The sequence below is a fragment of the Tachyglossus aculeatus genome, chromosome 1 (genome assembly GCF_015852505.1).
Source record: "Tachyglossus aculeatus isolate mTacAcu1 chromosome 1, mTacAcu1.pri, whole genome shotgun sequence".
Lineage (NCBI taxonomy): Eukaryota > Metazoa > Chordata > Mammalia > Monotremata > Tachyglossidae > Tachyglossus > Tachyglossus aculeatus.
In genome coordinates this window covers 149068387-149091850 of record NC_052066.1, presented here as the reverse complement: position 1 = coordinate 149091850, position 23464 = coordinate 149068387, and the positions used below count along the sequence as shown (strand labels likewise).

Genomic DNA, 23464 nt, shown 5'->3' with positions numbered 1-23464 from the left:
GGATTAGAAATAGGGTCTTCCGACTGCCAGTCCTGAGCGCTTCCCACTTGGGAAGTCAATTTGTATCTGTCGGACTCCACTCATTAAATTGCAAGCTGTGTGAAGGCAGGGTCCATATATTTTCTTTCTATTGTATTTTCTCTAGCCTCTATACATCTCTTTACCCAACCAAGCTGCACAGAGAAGCGGTGTGGCCTAGCAGAAAGAGCCTATGGGCCTGGCAGTCAGAGGACCTGGATTCTAATCCCGGCTCCACCATTTACCTACTGAGTGACCCTGGGCAAATCATTTAAACTTCTTTGAACCTCAGTTCCCTCATCTGAATAATGAAGATTCAATTCCTGCTCTCCCTCCTACTTAGACTGAGCGCTCCATGTGGGACCTGATTATCTTGTATCTATCCCAGAGTTAAATACAGTGCTTAGCATACTATAAGCACTAAACAAATATGACAATTATCATCATTATTAATAATAGTAGCACTTTATAGTTGGGAGGGGGAGGAGAATTGACAGGAGCTACAGAAAATAGGTCTGTTTTTCCCTTTTTGCAGCAACCTAGGTAGTAGAAGGGTCTGGGGTCCAGGAAAGAAATGGTAGTGGAGATCTCATACTAATGAACAAAGTGTCATCCACACATATGGTAACTGTTGCTAGTGAGGATCTAAACCTGTCTTGTGGTGGAAAACAAGCCACCCAAACAAGGAAGGGAGCAAACAGATTCGGGATTCTAGAGAGAAAGAAAAAATATGTTGACTTGGAAGAGCATGTATTTTTCCAACTTGCTTTCAGTCATCTCATTTCATCAGCCCAAAAACCCAGTGAGTCAGGTCACTATCCTGATTTTACAGCTGAGGAAATTGAGGACAGAGAGGTTGAGTGATCTCTAGCAGTCACCCAAGAGGTATCCAAGGGCTAGACCACCAACTCTGTTATCCCAGTTTAAACCTCTCGCTAGGGCCCTGGGCTCAAAATAACCATTTTGCATGCCACAGCTCAGAGAGGCTCCCAACCAGGGAGAGGGAAGATTTGAATCGCAGCCTGGATAGGGAAAAGAGGAGCCTGTCTGTGGAGGGTTGAGAGCAGGAGGTCCATTCCATGCTTTAAAGTGCACAGACCCATGAACACCCACAGGGGTGGGGAAGAGGTCAGTGTTGGCTTTTCTTTATCCACACCCAGCAAGAAGGACCCTGTGCTAACCCTACCCAAGGAACTTGGGATTTCAGTTTGGAGGTGCTAAAGAAGTGTCAGTCAGTCGCAGTTTCTTTTTTTTCTCTCTCTAACCCTCTCTGTCATCTCCCTGTCAGACCCTGGGACTTTGTTTTGGTGAGATCTTTGTCAGTATCAGGAGAAGGAGTGGAGGCGGGATTACTGTTTTGCTTGCTCACACAAAAAGATTTCCATCTTTATTAGTTCCATAAAAGGGTTTGCCACTTATGTTTGAATGATAGCCTGAACCTCTACCCTCCATTTCCCCACCCTTCCTCCAGTCAAACTGCCCAGAGATATCTCCAGTACTTCCCGTCCCCAGCTGACCTTTGAGCTGCACTTGGGAGCAAAACCTTCTAGGTGAAAGACCCTCCAGATTTGCCTTTGGGTTGAGAGCAAGATAGAAGGCTGTAGTCCAAACAGAGTTTTCCTAAGCGTGAATTGTAAGGGTGTATGTGTACGTTTATGTAAAAAGCAGCATGACCTAGTGGAAAAAGCATGCACCTGGGAATCAGAGTACCTGGGTTCTAATTCTGGCCCTGCCATGTACCGGCTGTGTGACTCTGGGCAAAGCACTTAACTTCTCTGAGCCTCAGTTCCCTCATATGCAAAAATGGTGATTCAATACCTGTGCTCCCTCCTAGAAGGTGAACCCCATGTGGGTCCTGATTACCTTGTATCTACCCCAATACTCAGCCCAGAGTAAATACTTAAATACCACAATTATCATTATAATTATCTGGGAATTTGATGGGAAACAGAGCAGGATTAGGTCTAAAGAAACCATCCCTGCCCACAGTCCCTAATTGCTTCATACCAAGCTTTCTGCACAGTGTCAGTGCTCAGTCAACACTCACAGTGGTGACAGTTGCATTGGGAGTTTGGTCTTCAGCACCACGGGTATCAAGAGAGGACCAGTTGAAGAGCAGAGCCCAGGGCTAATGCTTGGAGGAAATATATGGACAGAGAGGACCCGTTAATGAAAGGCCACAGGTACCCAGCATTATTTGATGACCAACAAGGATACTGGAACCCTGTATATGTAAACTCCTTGTGGACAGGGAAAGTGTCTACCAAGTCTGTTGTATTGTACTCTCCAAAGTGCTTAGTACAGTGCTCTGCACACACTAAGCGCTTGTAAGAAGGATACTGTGGAAGAATAACAAGGAGAGCTCTTAGTGGCACAACCAATCTTGTGCGAGAGACCTGAATGAACATACCACGTGTCTCCCAGCGCCAACCCAAGAACTGTGGGCCTCTTGATTCCTATTCCTGAGAGGGAGGTCCCTGCATCCCTGTCCCGGGGTCAGAACAGCACTTCCAGTGATAAGGGTGAAATGTACCAGCTCCCAGGAGCGGAGAAGCCACTGAAGGAGGAAGCCCTGAGACCGGTTGTTGGCCTTGAGTTGTGTGTAGATTAGGGTGGTTATGAATTTCCCTCACATCAATGTCACAGCCTGATGTATAGCCTTGCTTACTCTCTACTATATATTTGGGGGGGATCACGAATGAGGAATTTGAGATGCCATCATGACTGATACTGATGTCTATCAGTCATACTCCCTGTGGTCCTCCCGTGCAGCTGTATCTGCATCTTCTCACGCTGATCAGGGGATGAGTATGCTTCCCTATTTAATCTGCCTACCAAACGCAGCTTTGTGTGCCTCGCATTATTGGTATCTTTGTGAATCATAATCCCGGCTCCGCCACACGTCTGCTGTATGACCTTGGGCAGCAAGTCACTTAACTTCTCTGGGCCTCAGTTTCCTCGTCTATAAAATGGGGATTAAAATTGTGAGCCCCGCATGGGACTATGTCCAACATGATTAACTTGTTTCTACCCCAGCACCTAGAACAGCGCTTGTCACATAGTAAGCACTTAACAAATACCATAATTATCATTAATTATTATTAACCATGTCTTGTGCATTTACATCTGATGTAGTCGGCAGGATGCCAGTACTGCATTGCTGCTTTTCAGGATGAAAAAGGGTCTCAGGGAGATAGGATGCGTACCAGGTTGGTCAGATATAAAGACGTGGGCACCAGTTGCACCACAGCTGGAGAGCTTGACTGTCCCAACTGCCTGGTCGGAGTTAGAGGTGGTGATGGCACTAACCCCTAACAGGGTAATGGATTGGATGGACTGACTCTGGCTGGAAGCTAGAGGGAAGGCAGAGTGGGAGGCAGCAGGCCTATGCATCCTGGACGATGCCCTCCTTGAGATCCAGGGGAGGCATTGGGTAGTAATGATGGCATTTATTAAGTGCTTACTATGTGCAAAGCACTGTTCTAAGCGCTGAGTAGGGGAACTAGAAGGCTGCCTTTCTCAGACTCCTCGTAGCTGCATTGCACTAGTCTGCAGGGTACCGACAAAGGCAAGAGACAGAGGCTCTTAAAAGACCACCACAAAACTAAGTTCATTCCTTCCAAGAGAGAAGTTCAATTCGCTGAACTGATTAAGAGAAACTGCTGATTTAGAGAAGCAGCGTGGCTCAGTGGAAAGAGCCCGGGCTTTGAAGTCAAGAGGTCGTGGGTTCAAATCCCGGCTCCGCCACTTGTCAGCTGTGTGACTTTGGGCAAGTCACTTCACTTCTCTGGGCCTCAGTTCCCTCATCTGTAAAATGGGGATGAAGACTGTGAGCCCCATGTGGGACAACCTGATCACCTTGTATCTACCCCAGCGCTTAGAACAGTGCTCTGCACATAGTAAGCGCTTAACAAATACCAACATTATTATTATTATTATTATTATTATTATTATTATTAAGAGTAGTCCTCCTGAAAGGGAAGTTCAGTTCACCGCATGCAAATAGCTAAGTGTAGTCCTCACGAAAGGAAAGTTCAATTTGTGAAGTATATGTTCAGATAGGTACTAACCAAGTAGAAATTGTAGTTGAGTGTCTCATGAAAAAATCAGTGTTTGTCTGATACAGTTTGTGCTGTAATCTGATACCCAAGTCCCTGGAAGAAGAATGTTAGAGGCCCCTTAGCCTCTGCTGAATGAAGAGAAGTCACTGATGGTGAAGGCAGAACATCTGAGTTCTGTTTTAAGGTATCAAACGGACTATATAAATGTGTTTAAAGGTTCCCCCCCAGTCTCATGTTTGTGTATGTGTGAGTGTGTCAAAGGAGTAGAAATGTGAAATTATGCCTATAGAGAGATAATGAGCATATGGATGCAGATAGATTAGAAACGAGGAAAAGAGCTTTTACATCAGTCATGGGTTCTAATTCCGTCTCCTCCACTCATCAGCTGGGTGACTTTGGGCAAATTACTTAACTTCTCTGTACCTCAGTTACCTCATCTGGAAAATGGGGATTAAGACTGTGAACCCCATGTGGGACAATCTGATTACCTTGTATCCCCCCTAGTGCTTAGAACAGTGGTTGCCACATAGTAGTAAAAATAATAATAATAATATTGATGGTATTTGTTAAGCACTTACTATGTGCAAAGCACTGTTCTAAGTGCTGGGGGGATACAAGGTGATCAGATTGTCCCACGTGGGGCTCACAGTCTTAATCCCCATTTTACAGATGAGGGAACTGAGGCACAGAGATGTTAAGTGACTTGCCCAAAGTCACACAGCTGACAATTGGTGGAGCCAGGAGTTGAACCCATGACCTCTGACTCCAAAGCCCATACTCTTTCCACTGAGCCACGCTGCTTCTCAGCGTAAGCGCTTAACAAATGCCATCATTATTATTATCTGTAAAGATGGGAAAAGGGTGAAAAATTTGAAGAGTCATCCCTAAAGGAGATAGTGGGGGTGTGAATTTGGATAGAGAAGGAACCTGTACCTGGCGGAAAGGAATGAGAATTTTGAATAAGGATTTAGGCATTTGTTTTTTTTGGGAGGAGATGGAAACCAACACCTCATTTGACAGGAAGGCTCGTGGGGTGGGGGTGGGGAAAGGGGGGGGGGAAGAGAGAGAGAGAGAGAGAGAGAGAGAGAGAGAGAGAGAGAGAGAGAGAGAGAGAGAGAGAGAGAGAGAGAGAGAGAGAGGAGTGTGTGTGTGTGTGTGTGTGAGATGGGTTTGTTTAAATAACCTGGCCAGTGCTGTGGAAATGTGTAATGCAGGGAGAAATTCCTAAATGAATTTGGGTGACTCCACAGTTTGAAAGTGTGGCTGGAGCTATCACTTTAGAAGATCAAAAGGGAAAATTTGTTTGAGGGAAGGTGCCTCCCTCAAGTAAATTATTAGCTTGCTTTATTGTGAAGTATGGATCTCACTGCTGGAAAAGTTAGTTTTCAACTGATTAAGTGTGCAAATTCTAAGGAGGTAATTGGGAGAGGAGAATCTGCAATTGCTCTCAGGCTAGGAATAATAATAATAATTAATAATAATTATTATGGTACTTTTTAAGTGCTTACTACATGACAAGTACTATTCTAAGCGCTAGGTTAATCAGGTTGTTCACAGTCCCGGTCCCACATAGGGCTCACAGGCTTAATTCCCATTTTACAGATGAGGTAACTGAGGCCCAGAGAAGATAAATGACTTACCCAAGGTCACATAGCAGACAAGTAACAGAGCTGGGATTAAAACCCAGGTTCAGTCTATACTTCACTCTGCTGCCCAGATTATCTTTCTACAGAAACGCTCTGGGCATGTGACTCCCCTCCTCGAAAATCTCTAGTGGTTGCCTATAAATCTTCGAATCAAGCAAAAACTCCTCACTCTCAGCTTCAAGGCTGTCCATTACCTTGCCCCCTCCTACTTCACCTCCCTTCTCTCCTTCTATAGCCCAGCCCGCACCCTCTGCTCCTTTGCAGCTAGCCTCCTCACTGTGCCTTGTTCTCGCCTGTCCTGCCGTCGACCCCTGGCCCACGTCCTAACTCTGGCCTGGAATGCCTTCCCTCCACACGTCTGCCAAACTAGTTCTCTTCCTCCCTTCAAAGCCCTACTGAGAGCTCATCTCCTCCAGGAGGCCTTCCCAGACTGAGCCCCCCCTTTTCCTCTGCTCCTCCCCCTACCCTACCCCCTTCCCCCCACACAGCACTTGTGTGTTTGTACATATTTATTACTCTACTTTTTTAATGGTATGTATATATCTATAATTCTATTCATCTATTTTGATGGTATTGACACTTGTCTACTTGTTTTGTTCTCTGTCTCCCCCTTCTAGAGTGTGAGCCATTTGTTGGGTTGGGACTGACTATCTGTTGCCGAATTGTACTTTGCAAGCGTTTAGTACAGTGCTCTGCACACAGTAAGCGCTCAATAAATATGATTGAATGAATGAACCCGGGTCCTTCTGATTCCCAGGCCCGTGCTCTATCCACCACGCCATGCTGCTTCTCTAATGCCTGTACGGGTAACAATTCAATTACTATAGCAGAAATTCTATTGTACTAGTTCTAGATTTTGCTAAATTTGATGAAAGGCGTCTGTAAGCAAGCCGGATACAGTCTTGCTTACAAACCTTCATATCTGGCTGGTATAAATGTGATGGTCTGAATGAGGAAATTTGCCTTAATATATTCACTATGGAACTAACAATGTCTAGTGAAAAATGGGAACATAAAGAAAAACCAAGTGTTCCTTTCTTACATAATTTTGGGTAAACTGGAATATGGAAATTTAGTATAAAGAAATGTTCTGAATGAAAAGGTAGTACTAAAGATTGGAAAGGGAGAATTTGGAATAAGTAAATCTAGATTTTTTTTTGCAAATGGGAGTTAAAAAAAACCCAAGAAATCAGTGTTAGACCCAGGGAGGCCTACTGGGTTGCATAAATTTCTTGGGAAAAGGGCCCAAGATTGGGAAATTTTCTCATTTGACAAGGGATTTTAGATTCACACACAAAAAAAAACCCATCTCTCAAAACTACTCAAGGGTTAACAGGAATAGTATTAGGCTGAAAAGCTTTGTCAGCCATTAATCTAGAAATCTGTGATAAGGGAGGCAGCTGCACACAAGAGAGAGATTAAATTGCTAAGCATCATAAATTAAGGGTATTAAAAGCTGGATTTCTCTCTTCATATTTGCTTGTTACTTTGCCCTTTGGTTCAAATGGTCTTTAATATGAAATGCTTACTATGTTAAGGGTTAAAACAATGAAAACTTTGCATGCTGTCTCTACCATAGTCTGGTGAATGCGTCTAGGAGCAGATAAAGTTGTCACTCTGAGGGGTATAGGATCATATGTAAGAAGCAGTGGCTTAGTGGACAGAGCACGGATTTGGGAGTCAGAGGTCATAGGTTCTAATCCCGGCTCCGCCACTTGTCAACTGTGTGATTTTGGGAAAGTCACTTACCTTCTCTGTGCCTTAGTTACCTCATCTGTAAAATGGAGTTCCACGTGGGACAATCTGATTACCTTGTATCTTCCCCAGTGCTTGGCATATAGTTAGTGCTTAACAAATGCCATCATTATTATAGAGAAGCAGTGTGGCTCAATGGAAAGAGCCCAGGATTGGGAGTCAGAGGTCAAGGGCTCTAATCCCAGCTCTGCCACTTAAGAATGATGGTTTTGTTAAGCACTTACTATGTGCAAAGCACTGTTCTAAGCACTGGGAGGATACAAGGCGATCAGGTTGCCCCATGTGGGGCTCACAGTCTTAATCCCCATTTTACAGATGAGGTAACTGAGGCCCAGAGAAGTGAAATGACTTGCCCAAAGTCACACAGCTGACAAGCGGTGGAGGCAGGATTAGAAACCACAACCTCTGACTCACAAGCCCGGGCTTTTGCCACTTAGCCACAGTGTTTCTCGTCTTGTCACACACTTCTCAGCTGTGAGACTTTGGGCAAGTCACTTATAATATTATTATTATTTTTTTTATGTAAAAGACAAGGTCTGGATGCTTATTTATCTTTGCCTTCGCAATTGTGCTTCCTTTTAAGGGGATGGGAAAAGTTTTAGACCTCAGATCCCAGAGATTTGGAAAGTTAAGGAAGGCTTATACTTGGGAATATGTGCTCTTGTTAAGTATTATAGGGGAAAAGCTGCTACTTCAAACTTCATCAATTGCATCTGACCATACTTATCTGCTAATTTACCTGCTAGGTACTTATTTGCCTAACAATTGAATGATTAAGAGTGTATCTTTCTAGGTTTTAGTCCAATGGGAAACACTGGCTTCCATACAGGTCCAGCAAAAAGATCATGGCTCAACTACCTCCCAGAGAGCCTGTCTTCAAATCTGGGCCATGATGGGCAATCAACAGGGAAGGGGACATGCTTCCACCAGACCACCTGGTCCAGATAATTTGGTCACCAGCATCTGGGTAAAGATGAGGACTTCAAGACCATAAGAATATTTGTCTTTGATGGATTGTTTTATATAATTTTGGGGATGATCTTTCTTGATAACTGTAAACAGAGAGCAACAGAATACTAAGTGGGTAATAGAAGGCAATATATAGATCAGGTAGAACCCCACATGATGTTGTTTTGGGGGGGAAGCAGTAATCTTCCTGACTATCCTTCCCTTGGTTCTCAGCTAAATAGGAGAGTCAAGGACAACTGTGGCAAAGGACAAGATTAAAGTGGGCCCTGCATCCTGTTGTCATTCTATTGTTTCTGCAGGCAGTTGTTTTACTCTGTACCTTGTCGCTTAACTGTTGGACACACCACAAGGCACAGATGCTAATGTGTGAGCATACCCTTTTGCAAAGCAGAGCACTTGTTAACCAGTTTTAAAGTCAGTTGGCATTGCAAACCACCTCCAAAGCATGCTTGCATATATCTGCCTACACTCAAACAACACACAACCATAGTCACCCCTCTTCCGGGCAGGGTCCCAATGGACTAGGCAAGGAACTCCACGTGCTGGACACGGCAGGCCATGGTCACGGTAACCCAGGTGGCTAGAATCCAAGGGGTGGCCAAATACCGTGGGGTGGAATGTGACAGGCTCAAGGCCTGGACTCCATTTTGTTTGGCCAAGATGCCTTTAGCACAAAGCGGGCATGGCCTGTCCTCCACTATCCTTGGGTTAGCAGATGTTGTCGATGTCCTCAACTGCAGCTGCTGACCCTGAGGGGATAAGGAAGTGGTTGTCACCCATTCCCCTGAGTTAATGAGGGGAACAAAACAGAGCAAAGCAAGTACCCATAGTGGAAAATAACTGGGTCCAGCCAGATACCCCTATATAAACTGGCATTGAGGAACAGCTCTTTGCAATGGGATGAGACTTTTGTCAGCTGGTCTAACACTCCCTCCTGCCCAGAGTGTAGGACACCTGCTTGGCCTTGATGCTGCAAGGAAGAAGGGGTATCTGATTGGTCGTTGTTTGTATGTCTGTAGACCCCACTTCGACCTGGGTGTCCATGCCACCTGCTGCTGCCAGATGAGGCGTTAAATCACCTTGTGTGGTTAGACTCGATATATTCATGCATGATATTTAAAGTGCTAGCATATTAGTTACGCTAGGTGAGCCCGGCCCTTAGACCATGTTGTAATGAATTCTCCTTTGAGAGATAACAATAATAATAATAATAATAATAATGGCATTTGTTAAGTGCTTACTATGTGAAAAGCACTGTTCTAAGCGCTGAGGTAAACTGGGGGATGTTTTGATGCATACTGCTATTTGTCCTCATTCTCAGTACTTGTTGCAATGGCTTTCTATTTTACTGCTTCCATCACTTAGCACATCACCTGGATAGAGCCACAGCTGCAGCCTGGGGGATGCGATAGGCCCTGTTCCCGTCAGGGTGGAACAGAAGTTAACCAGGCAACGGCAGTCATGTGGACAATGGTTATTCCCAACACTTCACACAACTGTCCGCGATACAGCTTCTCGGACCCACTTGTGGGACACCACTTGGCAACCCAAGGAGTGGGTGTCCTCACTCATGGAGAAACTCAGTTTGTGAATTCTCCTTGCTTGCTAACTACTTCTACTTTTCTTTGTCCTACTTTACGGTTGCTGCTGTCGGCATACTCGGTGCCCGGAAGTGCCGCTCCTCGTGATTGGCAAAGTGTCAAGGGTGGACTATAAAGAGGGACTCCATGGAAGAATAATGAGAAGGGCTCTTGGTGGCACAACCAATCTTGTGTGCGAGACCTGAACGAACACACCGCATATCTCCTGTTGCCAACCCAGGAGCTGTGGGCTCCTTGATTCCTATTTCCAGGAGGGAGGTCTCTGTATCCCTGTCCCAGATTCAGAATGACCCTTCCAGTGATAAGGGTGAAATGTACCAGCTGCAAGGAGTGGAGGAGCCACTGAAGGAGGAAGCCCCAGGAGCATTGTGGGCCTTGAGTTGTGTATAGATTAGGTGGTGATGCACTTCCCTCACAGCAAGGTCACGGCCTCATGTATAGGCTTGTTTATACTATATTTGGGGGATCGCGAACAAGGAATTTGAGACGCCATCACGACTGATACCAACGACGATCTGTCTTGCTCCCTGCGCTCCTCCCGTGCAGCTGTGTCAGCCTCTCCCTGCACCGATCGGGGTGTGAGTATGCTTCCCTATTAGATCTGCTTACAAAATGCAGCTTTGTACTCCTTGCATTATTGGTGTCTTCGCCAACTGGCTCCTGTGCACTTACAAAGCTCAATAAATACCAGCGGTTGCTGGAATCCCTGCACTCAGAAGTCATAGTGCAGAAGACAATGTACAAGGAAGGTGGTCAATCCTATCCAAGTACAGACAGTATCTTCTGCAGCGTGGCTCAGTGGAAACAGCACGGGCTTGAGAGGCAGACATTGTGGGTTCTAATCCCGTCTCTGCCACTTGTCAGCTGTGTGACTTCGGGCAAATCACTTAACTTTTCTGTGCCTCATTTATCTCATCTGTAAAATGAGGATTAAGACTGTGAGCCCCACGTGGGGTTACCTAATTACCTTGTATCCCCCCCAGCGCTTAGAACAGTGCTCCGCACATAGTAAGTGCTTAACAAATACCATCATTATTATTATTATCATCTTCTGGGCCACCAGGGAAGGTCTCAAAAGGAGAGAGTACAAGAGTAAAAATGAGCCACTGGTCTGGAAGTTAGTGCCAGTCTGCCAGCAACTCACTTGGGAGCAGGTGGTTAGCATCTGCCATTTTAGGACTTCATGACCTGTTTATTTAGCCTTCATTTGCTTACCATTTATTGCTGGTGTCTATGCTCCTACTCCTCTTTCTATGGTATTTTTACGTCCATTTGTCTCCCTCCTCATTGGAAAAAACACAGGCCTGGGAGTCAGAAGACCTGGGTTCTAGTCCCAGCTCTCCGCTTGCCTTCTGTGTGACCTTGGGTAAGTCATTTAACCTCTTGAGGCCTCAGTTTCCTCATCTGTAAAATGGGGATGAAATACCTGTTCTCACTCCCTCTTAGACTGTGAGCCCCGTTGGGAGCCAGACTTTGTGCAATCTGATGATCCGAATCTACCACAGCACTTAGAGGGCTTGGTGCACAGGAACCACTGAATAATTATCCATCATTAAAATAAAACCAATCTTTCTAGACTGTGAGCCCACTGTTGGGTAGGGACTGTCTCTATATGTTGCCAACTTGTACTTCCCAAGCGCTTAGTACAGTGCTCTGCACACAGTAAGCGCTCAATAAATATAATTGATTGATTTTACCATTACTGTTCATTCCCAGAAGCATCTTTTCTTAAAAAAAAAGGTATTTGTTAAACCCTTACTATGTGCCAGGCACTGTACTGAGCACTAGGGTAGGTACAAGCTAATCAGGTTGGACACAGTCCATGTCCCACATGGGGTTTACAGTCTTAATCCCCATTTTACAGATGAGGTAACAGCCACAGAGAAGTGAAGTGACTTGCTCAAGGTCACACAGCAGACAGATGGTGGAGCCAGGATTAGAACTAACTCCCAGGCCTGTGCTCTATCCACTAGGCCAAGCATCAGCCTTACAGTCAATACTATCAGTGATCATGCTGTGTCTTCAACAGAGCCCCTCTGTCTTTAAAAAAAAAATACACACACAAACACACACAAAAAAACCCAAACACATGAACTGTGTTTTTGAATTCATGAGAAACCACAGCACCATTTTCCATCCAGGAAACAGCCGATTTGCCAAAGATACAGCCTGTAAAGGGTCACCCACACACCCACTACTGAGAGAGATGCCCACCAGTAGGCAGAGAGAGGAAGGAGAACAACTGGAAGAAGAGCAGAAAGAAGGTATAGGGAGGGGACCCTTTACCCACTGCATCCAACAGCCTCAGAGAGCTGCCTCCTCCTCTTACCCCCAACCCATCCCATTCCACCTTCATCAGCTTTCTCCTTTGCCTAATGGCCTGGAGTCTGTTGCTACAAGTCCTTCCTCTGTCCCTCAGCCCTGTGTTGTGAGACTCCCACCCCTCATGCCTCCTGCATCCTGGTGAACTTGATGAGGCCTAGCTACCCACGTCATTCGACCTTCCCTCCCATGAGAAAGTTTTGAGAGATCGAGAGCAGCCCCTGGCCTCCAACACTGCCTTGGCCTTTAAGGGCAAATCCTGGAACTCACAAATCCTTCTCGGTAATCAGGAGAATGTATTGAGAAATTAGCAATTGAGCAATTGTGTAGAGCATGGTATTAAGCCCTTGGGAGAACACAGTACAGGGAGAAGGTGTAACCCCTGCCTTCAAGGATCTGGTAACCTGGCTGACAATCTATGCCATCCTCCTAGTTTATCCTTCCCAACAGCACTCAGGAGTGAAGGCAGCTTTGTATTCCATAGCCACTCCCAACCCAAAATGGGGAATAGAGGCAGAATATTTTTAAGCGTCATAGAGACAAGCCCTCAACTCACCTCCAGTAATTCTGGACTAGATCTGTCCCCATTAGCAAGCGGTCACTAGATAATAGATCCCTTGGGGGCGGGGAACAGTATGTCATTTCTGTTGTAGTCCCCTAGTTGCTCAATATAGTGCTCTGCACTCAGCAGCACTTCATGAATACCACTGATAATGAAGCACCCATCTAGAGATACTTCTTTCCTCTCCAGTGAAGGTAGGCATGGCAGGGGGTAACCAGGACTAGGGAAGGGAGGAATCACCTCTCTAACCTAAAGGTGGTAATCAGCTCTTGAGGGAATTTAACTGAGAAGAGTGAAACGTTCACTGGAAAAAACAAAAACTCTGGATGATAAAATTACATCTTCTTCAAAAAGCCTTCCCTGACTAAACCCTCATTTCCTCAGCTCCCTCTACCATCTTCATCATCCCTGGACTAGGATTTGTACCCTCTAAGCAACTGGTAGTCACTCACTCCACCCTCAACCCCACAGCACTTACATACATATCCATAATTTATTTTAATGCCTTTCTCCCCCCTCTACACTGTAATCTTCTTGCGGGCAGGGAACATCTCTGCTGACTCTCCTGCATCAAATTCTCATAAGAATTTAGTATAGTGCTCTGCACACTCTGTGTGCTCCATAAAGAAGTGTGTGTGGCTTAGAGGAAAGAGCACAGATTTGGGAGTCAGAGGTCGTGGGTTCTAATCCCACTCCACCATTTGTCAGCTGTGTGACTTTGGGCAAGTCACTTAACTTCTCTATGTCTCAGTTGCCTCATCTGTAAAATGGGGATTAAGACTGTGAGCCCTATGTGGGACAACCTGATAACCTCATATCTACCCTAGCGCTTAGAGCAGCGCTTGGCACATGGTAAGCACTTAACAAATACCATCATCATAAATGTCAATAACTGATTGATGGACTCCTTTAAGTGGGAATAATAATAATAATGGTATTTGTTAAGCATTTACTATGTGCCAAGATGAGGGAACTGAGGCCCAGAGAGATGATGTGCCTAAAGTCACTCATCTGACAATTCTGTTTATTTTATTTGGTTTATATGTTTTGTTTTGTTGTCTGTCTCCCCCTTCTAGACTGTGAGCCCACTGTTGGGTAGGGACCGTCTCTAGATGTTGCCAACTTGTACTTCCCAAGCGCTTAGTACAGTGCTCTGCACACAGTAAGCGCTCAATAAATACGATTGAATGAATGAAAGAATGTACTAAGCACTGTGGTAGACGCAAGATAATCACATCCTACATGGGGTTAGCAGTGTAAATAGGAGGGAGAAGAGGTACTGAATCCTCATTTTGCAGATGAGGGAAGTAGGCACAGGGAAATGAAGTGACTTGCCCAAGGTCACACAGCAGACAAATGGCAGAGCTAGGATTAGATCTCAGGTCTTCCGACTCCCAGCCCCATATGCTCTTTCCCCTAGGACACACTGCTTCTCAATAACCTGCGGCAAGAGTCTCTTACCACAGGTTGCTGCCTCTCCCAACCTTGATCCCTCCGCTTTGTTTGTAAGCAATGGTTCTGTTTCGTACTGACAATCTCTTACTTGTCTGCTCAGTTCTGCACTAATGTGCAGGGAGTGGAACTTAGAAGCATAATAAACAAAAAAGGACCCAGCCCCTGTGAGAATGGCTCACAGCTGGTCTTACAGATGAAGCCATTCAGTGACAGTGCATTGTTTAAAAGTTTAAAATGGAGGTCTGCGGGAATGAGAACATTCTTAAATCCAGTTCCCACCGGTGCAGCCAAAGTGGAACCTGGGGATTTGTCCAATTTAGGTGGGTTTCATTCATTCAATCATATTTATTGAGCACTTACTGTGTGCAAAGCACTGTACTAGCTTGGAAGTACAAGTCGGCAACATATAGAGACAGTCCCTACCCAACAACGGGCTCACAGTCTAGAAGGATTTGTCTGTGGTGCCGAAACACCCTTCTCCAACCATTAGCTGCCCGCACACAAGCAGCTTTTAAGATGGAAGTACATTCCCAGGCGTCCATTTCAGGCACCCTGCTCACAAGAGGTGTCTAATAAAGCACCCTGTGTGCAAGAAGCTGGCAACTAACACTGTGGACAGTGACGATGCTTACGTATCCCCTAACTTAAAAAAGCCCTCTTCTAACCCCTCAGCTCCCTCCAACCTTTCCTGTCCACACTTCTTGAAAGAGTGGTTTACACTCACTGTCTCCTCTTCCTCTCCTCCAATTCTCTCCTTAATCCCCTCCAATCTGCCTTCCGCCCCCTTCACTCCATGGAAGTAGTCCTCTGTAACGTAAGCAATGACCTTCTTCTAGTCAGGTCTGACAGCTTCTTCTCTATCCTAATCCACCCAGACCTCTCAGCTGCCTTCCACCCCATAGACCAGCCCCTTCTTGAAATTTTACCCGACCTTGGCTTCATTGACACTGTCCTTTCATCTCTCTGATCCTCCTTTCTCAGTTTGCTTTTGCTGGCTTCTCCTCTGCCTCCCACCTTCTGTCAGTGGTAGGGGGAGGCGGGGGGGTGTCCCTCAAGGCTCAGTTGTAGGTCCCCATCTACACCCACTCCCTTGGAGAATTCATTCGCTCCTATGACTTCAAGCTACCATCTCTATGTCGATGATTTCCAAATCTACATCTCCAACTCCACCCTCTCTCCTTCTCTGCAGTCTCACATTTTCTCCTGTCTTCAGGACATCTTTATCTGGATGTCCCATGGACACTTCAAACTAAACATGTCACAAAACTGAACTCCTTCTTACCCAAATCCTGTTCTTTCCCTGTCTTTCCCATAACCTGTAGAGGATACTATCCTCCCTATCTCACAAGCCACTAACCTTGGCATTGTCCTCGACTCATCACACTCATTCCACCCAAATATTCGGTCTGTCACCGAAACCAGTCTGTCCTACCTTCACACATTGGATGGTGAGAAAGGGGTGGATTTTAACAAACTGCTACCTATCCCAGCTTGACTACTGCAACTGTTTCCTTGCTGTCCTCCTGCCTCTACTCTCTCCTTACTCCAGTCCATACTTTACTCTGCTGCACTGATCATTATTCTAAAAATAGTTCAGTCCATGTCTCCCCACTCCTCAAGAACCTCCTATGGCTATCTATCCACCTCTGCATCAAGGGGGAAACTCCTTACCATAGGCTTTAGGGCATTCAGACATTTAGACTGTAACCCCACTGTTGGGTAGGGACTGTCTCTATATGTTGCCAATTTGTACTTCCCAAGCGCTTAGTGCTCTGCACACAGTAAGCGCTCAATAAATACGATTGATGATGATTCAGTCATCTTGCCCCATCCTACCTCGTGTATCTCCTCACTCAATCGTGCTTATTGAGTACTTACTGTGTGCCGAGCACAGTACTAAGTGCCTGGGAGAGTACGATATAACAATAAACAAATACATTCTCTGCCCACGATGAGCTTACAGTCTAGAGGAGGAGGCAGACAAATAAGTTGCAGATATGTACAATCGTATTTATTGAGTGCTTACTGTGTGCAGAGCACTGTACTAAGCGCTTGGGAAGTACAAGTTGGCAACATATAGAGACAGTCCCTACCCAACAGTGGGCTCACAGTCTAGAAGGGGGAGACAGAGAACAAAACCAAACATACTAACAAAATAAAATAGAATAGATATGTACAAGATAAATAGAGTAATAAATATGTACAAACATATATACATATCTACAGGTGCTGTGGGGAAGGGAAGGAGGTAAGACGGGGGGATGGAGAGGGGGATGAGGGGGAGGGGAAGGAAGGGGCTCAGGCTGGGAAGGCCTCCTGGAGGAGGTGAGCTCTCAGTAGGGCCTTGAAGGGGGGAAGAGAGCTAGCTTGGCGGATGGGCAGAGGGAGGGCATTCCAGGCCCGGGGGATGACGTGGGCCAGGGGTCGATGGCGGGACAGGTGAGAACGAGGCATGGTGAGGAGAATGACATTAGTGCTATGGGGCTGGGAGGGGGGAAAATGAGTAAAGGGAGCAAGTCAGCGCATGCAGAAGGGAGTGGGAGAAGAGGAAAGGAGGCTTAGTCAGGGCCCAGCCTGCACACTCTGATGCTCTAGTGCCAGTTTACTCACTGTGCCCTGATCATACCTATCTTGCCACAAACCTCTTTCCCATGTCCTCCCCGTAGCCTGGAATTCCCTTCCCCTTCATGTACACCAGACCACCACCCTCCCCACCTACAAAGCATTATTGAGGTCACACTGCTGCCAAGAGGCCTTCCCCAGTTAAGACCTCCTTTCCCTACCTCCCTCTCCCTTCTGTGTCACCTGTGACTTGGCTCTGTGACCTTGATATTTGCCCCAACCTCAACCCCACAGCACTTGTGTACATGTTTTCAAGTTATGTACTATAAGTTATTTATGTTAGTGTCTGTCTCCTCCTCTAGACTGTAAGTTCATTGAGGGATGAGAACATATCTAACTCTGCTGTATTGTACTCTCCCAAGCACTTAGCACAATGGTCTGCACATAAGCACTCAAATACCATTGACTGATCGACTGATGAAGAACTGGCTCCTCTCCCTTTCCCTCAGAGGAGGTAAAATTCCCTGGCTGCTTCAGCAGTTTGAGTTCTGCAACAAGAACAATCTGCTCCTTTTGAATTCCTCCTGGATGCCCCACCTTGGCCTGGTGGAAAGTTTTAAAAAAACAGCTCAGAACACGTCCCAAGACCAGTTCCTGATATGGGACTGGTGTGGGAAGACGACAAGGTGCTGGGAGAAGAAGGAAGCCAAGAAGGAATGAGGGAGAGACCCACACGCACATGTGCACACAGACTGAGAACAGGGCCTTCTTCTGACAACACCTTTGTTTTGGAAGCTTTCTAGTTATTTCCATCAACACACCTACCTGGGGAAGTGGCAAGGCCAGGCTGGGTTTACATAGAACAGTGAGGTGCATCATGCCCATCGATACCTATGCCACTTTCCTCCTTTAACTAGGTATCGACTCAGGCTCCCAGCCAGTCAACACGCCTTGTCAGAGAGTTAGCAAACGCTCGATGGGGGAGAACGCCCCAGGGTGGAGAAATGGGTTGGGAGAAGAAAGAGGGCAAAAGGACTAGTGTCCAGCCGTCTACCAACAGGGAGATTAAGCCAGAAAGGGACAACTCACCCACTTCCCCTTGGAATTCGGGAGTAAACCCTACCCAAGCACTGTGCCTCTGGAACACCTTTAAGTTCCCCAGGACGCAATCCCAAAGAAACCCCAGCCAACCTTCCAAACATTCCCACATTCCAGGCACGGAGCCAATGAATCAAACTCAACAGGAAGGGGACGAGGGACAACCTTACTAGCCAAAGCCAATCCCCAGAGGATGAAACACAGAGCCTTTTTTTCCCCCTCCAATAAAAACACCACTTATTTTGAAAAACAAAATCAAGAAATTCCTTCCTTCTGACAGCAGAGTCCTTAAGCAATGACATGCTGTGCGCCCCAGCCCCATGACCGACTGAAACTCCCTGCTGCTTCACCGGGCAACTCCTTCACCCTCCCCAGGACACCTGTATAGGCTGGCCCTGACCCCAGCACCTACCGAGGATTTCCTTGCGCCGCTGGGTATGTGGCTGGTCTGTATACACCCACTCGAAGTCCCCCCGAGTCACCCTGTTGCCCATGGCCGGTGGGAGCAGTGGGCAGAGCCCCCAGGTGCCCAGGGCACCTTGTCTTCCTGACTCAGTCTCCCCTGCAAGGTGTCCAGCCACCTGGCCCGGGCTTTTATGGATTGCAGGCGCACTTGTACGGAAGGGAGGGGTCGGGGCTGTATGGGACGCGGGCACACCTGTTAGGGGGGTGGAGCTACGGGCGCGGAGTCCTCCCCCCTCCTAGCGGGGTTGCCCGGGCTCGGAGGGGACAAGAGGAAGACCCTCGGCCGGGGGGCCTTTAATAAGAAGAGTCATCAGGGTATTTCTTAAGCGCTCTGCACCCAGTATTCATTCAACCGTTTTTAGTGAGCGCTTACTGTGCGCAGGGCACTGTACTAAGCGCTTGGAAAGTACAATTCCATAACGGATAAAGACAATCCCTACCCAACAATGGGCTCACGGTCTAGAAGGTGGGGGGAGACAGACAACAAAACAAGTAGACCCTACTGAGAGCTCACCTACTCCAGGAGAAGGAGACTGAAACTGAGTCCCAGACTGAGCCCCCTCCTTCCTCTCCCCCTCCTCCCCCTCTCCATCCCCCCACCTTACCTCCTTCCCTTCCCAACAGCACCTGTATATATGTATATACGTTTGTACGTATTTATTATTCTATTTATTTTACTTGTACATTTTTATTCTACTTATTTTATTTTGTTAATATGTTTTGTTTTGTTCTCTGTCTCTCCCTTCTAGACTGTGAGCCCACTGTTGGGTAGGGACAGCCTCTATATGTTGCCAACTTGTACTTCCCAAGCGCTTAGTACAGTGCTCTGCACACAGTCAGCGCTCAATAAATACAATTGAATGAAGTAGACAAGCATCAATATAAATAGAATTATATATATATATATACATCATTAATAAAATAAATAGCGCTCAATAAATACCGTCTACTTGTTTTGTTGTCTGTCTCCCCCTCTTCTAGACTGTGAGCCTGTTGTTGGGTAGGGACCGTCTCTATATATTGCCAACTTGTACTTCCCAAGCGCTTAGTCCAGTGCTCTGCACACAGTAAACGCTCAATAAATACAATTGAATGAATGAAAGAACGAATGGGGTAGATAGATGGTCATCAGGACGGGGTGGACAGGCCTTGATTCCTTCCTCTGTTTCCCCTTTGGGGTTCTCCTGCTCCCCAGAAGGAGGAAAAACCAAAGAGATATGCCGGATGGGAGTTTGCTGGCTTAAAGTCTCTTGACTGCTTTGTTTTGTTGTCTGTCACTCCCTTCTAGACTGTGAGCCTGTTGTTGGGTAGGGATTGTCTCTGTTGCCGAATTATACTTCCCCAGCGCTCAGTACAGTGCTCTGCACATAGTAAGCGCTCAATAAATACGAATGAATGAATGAATAACTGCGTTCCCTGCGGTGCACACCGGATTGAGCTGAGGCTCGTTTTTCTTTGATGTCCCCCGCTTTCTTCTCCTTCCATTTCTCTGGGCTGGCCTTCCCCGTCCCCATCATTCATTCATTCATTCATTCAGTCGTATTTATTGAGCGCTTACTGTGTGCAGAGCACTGTACTAAGCGCTTGGGAAGTACAATTCCCAAGTACATCAGGACAGGAGTGGCGAACTGTGTCCCTCGTGAGCTGGCCCGCCCACCCCGCCCCTCTAGACTGCTCACTGTGAGCAGGGATTGTCTCTATTGCTGAATCGCACTCTCCCAAGCGCTTAGTACAGTGCTCTGCACACGGTAAACGCTCAGTAAATACGACTGAATGAAGTCATCGGACTGCAGCGTGGCTCAATGAATAGAGCCCGGGTTTGGGAGTCAGATGTCATGGGATCTAATCCCGGCTCCGCCACTTGTCAGCTGTGTGGCTTTAGGCGAGTCTCTTAACTTCTCTGTGCCTCAGTTCCCTCATCTGTAAAATGGGGATTAAAACTGCGAGCCCTACGTGGGACAACCTCGTTTACCTTGTACCGCCCCCCCCCCCCCCCCCCCCAGCGCATAGAATAGTGCTTGGCACATAGTAAGTGCTTAACAAATACCACAATAATAATAATAATAATTACTATTATTATCAGCGCTTAGAATAGTGCTTGGCACATAGTAAGTGCTTAACAAATACCACAATGATAATAATAATAATAATAATTGCTACTATTATCAGCGCTTAGAACAGTACTTGGCACATAGTAAGTGCTTAACAAATACCACAATAATAATAATAATAATAATAATAATAATTGCTATTATTATCAGCTCTTAGAACAGTGCTTGGCACATAGTAAGTACTTAACAAATACCACAATAATAATAATAATAATAATTGCTATTATTATCAGCTCTTAGAACAGTGCTTGGCACATAGTAAGTACTTAACAAATACCACAATAATAATAATAATAATAATTGCTATTATTATCAGCGCTTGGAACAGTGCTTGGCACATAGTAAGCGCTTAAGAAATGCCAACATTAATCAGACTGCCGACCCATGGCAGGAGGGGGGGAACCTCCTTCCCCTCCCCACAGCACCTGTATATATGTAGATATGTTTGTACATGTTTATTACTCTATTTATTTATTTACTTGTACATATTTATTCTAGTTATTTTATTTTGTTAATATGTTTGGTTTTGTTGTCTGTCTCCCGCTTCTAGACTGTGAGCCCGCTGTCGGGTAGGGACCGTTTCTATATGTTGCCAACTTGTACTTCCCAAGCGCTTAGTACAGTGCTCTGCACACAGTAAGCGCTCAATAAATACGATTGAATGAATGAATGAATATGTATAAATGTTTGTACATATTTATTACTCTATTTTACTTGTACATATTTATTCTATTTATTTTATTTTGTTAATGTGTTTCGTTGTCTGTCTCCCTGTTCTAGATTGTGAGCCCGCTGTTGCGTAGGGACCGTCTCTGTATGTTGCCAATTTGTACTTCCCAAGCGCTTAGTACAGTGCTCTGCACACAGTAAGCGCTCAATAAATATGATTGAATGAATGAATGAATGAATGAATAGGGACTGAGCCCCCTCCTTCCCCTCCTTATCCACCCCGCCTTACCTCCTTCCCCTCCCCACAGCACCTGTATATAAGTTTGTACGTATTTTTAACTCTATTTATTTATTTTATTTGTACATATTTATTCTATTGATTTTATTTTGTTAATACGTTTTGTTTTGTTCTCTGTCTCTCCCTTCTAGACTGTGAGCCCGCTGTTGGGTAGGGACCGCCTCTATATGTTGCCAACTTGTCCTTCCCAAGCGCTTAGTACAGTGCTCTGCACACAGTAAGCGCTCAATAAATACGATTGAATGAATGAATGAATAGGGGACCGTCCGTGGGCGGGGCTCGCTCTTTCCCCTCCCCGAAGGTGATTGGCTCGCTCTTTCCCCTCCCCGAAGGTGATTGGCTCGCTCTTTCCCCTCCCCGAAGCCGATTGGCTCGCTCTTTCCCCTCCCAGAAGCCGATTGGCTCGCTCTTTCCCCTCCTCGAAGCCGATTGAGGCCCGCGCTCAGAATGGGCCGAAGGGTCCGGTCCCGAATCCGAACCGCGTCTAGGGTCCACCGCGCCCGGATTTCATTCATTCAACCGTATTTATTGAGCGCTTACTGTGTGCAGAGCACTGTACTAAGCGCTTGGGAAGTACAAGTTGGCAACATATAGAGACGGTCCCTAGCCAACAACGGGCTCACAGTCTAGAAGGAAGCAGTGTGGCCTAGTGGAAAGAGCCTGGGCCTGGGATGAGAGGCAGAAGGCCATGGGTTCTAATCCCGACTCCGCCTCTTGTCTGCTGTGTGACCTTGGGCAAGTCATTTAATAATAATAATCGTTAGTATCATTATTATAAATGATAATTGTTAATTATTAGTAATAGTATAGTGTTATAATATACTATATATTGTATTTATAATGATATAATGTATTATGCTGTGATATTATATTATAATAACATAATAATAATTGTTATTATGTTATTGAGCGCTTATTATGTTCATTCATTCAACTGTATTTATTGAGCGTTTACTGCGTGCAGCGCTTGGGAAGTACAAGTCGGCAACATATAATATCGCCTTACCTCCTTCCCCTCCCCACAGCACCTGTATATATGTATATATGTTTGTACGTATTTATTACTCTATTTTATTTGTACCTATTTATTCTATTATTTGATTTTGTTAATATGTTTTGTTTTGTTGTCTGTCTCCCCCTTCTAGACTGTGAGCACGCTGTTGGGTAGGGACCGTCTCTATATGTTGCCAACTTGTACTTCCCAAGCACTTAGTACAGTGCTCTGCACACAGTAAGCGCTCAATAAATATGATTTGAATGAATATAATAATAATAATAATGGCATTTGTTAAGCGCTTACTATGTGCCAAGCACTGTTCTAAGCACTGGGGGAGATACAAGGTAATCAGGTTGTCCCACGTGGGGCTCACAGTTTTAATCCCCATTTTCCAGATGAGGTAACTGAGGCACAGAGAAGTGAAGTGACTTGCCCAAAGTCACACAGCTGATAAGTGGCGGAGCCAGGATTAGAACCCATGACCTCTGACTCTCAAGCCCGCGCTCTTTCCACTGAGCCACGCCGCTTCTCTTATGTATATATGTTTGTACGTATTTATTACTCTATTTATTTATTTATTTTATTTGTAGATATTTATTCTATTTATTTTATTTTGTTAATATGTTTTGTTTTGTTGTCTGTCTCCCCCTTGTTGACTGTGAGCCTGTTGTTGGGTGGGGACCGTCTCTATATGTTGCCAACTTGTACTTCCCAAGCGCCTAGTACAGTGCTCTGCACACAGTAAGCACCCAATAAATACGATTGAGTGATTGAATGAATGAACGGGCTCAGGTCACACAGCAGACAAGTGGCAGAGCCGGGATTAGAGCCCACGTCCTCTGACTCCCAAGCCCGGGCTCTTTCTGCTAAGCCAC

General features: G+C 45.8%; 1 protein-coding gene across 1 annotated transcript in view; it reads right to left on the bottom strand.

The window, feature by feature from the left end:
• The window catches only part of DEGS2 (delta 4-desaturase, sphingolipid 2), a 30369-nt gene extending 11779 nt beyond the window's left edge, over window positions 1-18590 (bottom strand). The window contains exon 1 of the mRNA XM_038749446.1: window positions 18462-18590. Within this exon, the coding sequence (XP_038605374.1) occupies window positions 18462-18543 (82 nt within the window). The 5' untranslated portion in view covers window positions 18544-18590. The remainder of the gene's footprint in view (window positions 1-18461) is intronic.
• Between the last annotated feature and the right edge of the window lie 4874 nt (window positions 18591-23464).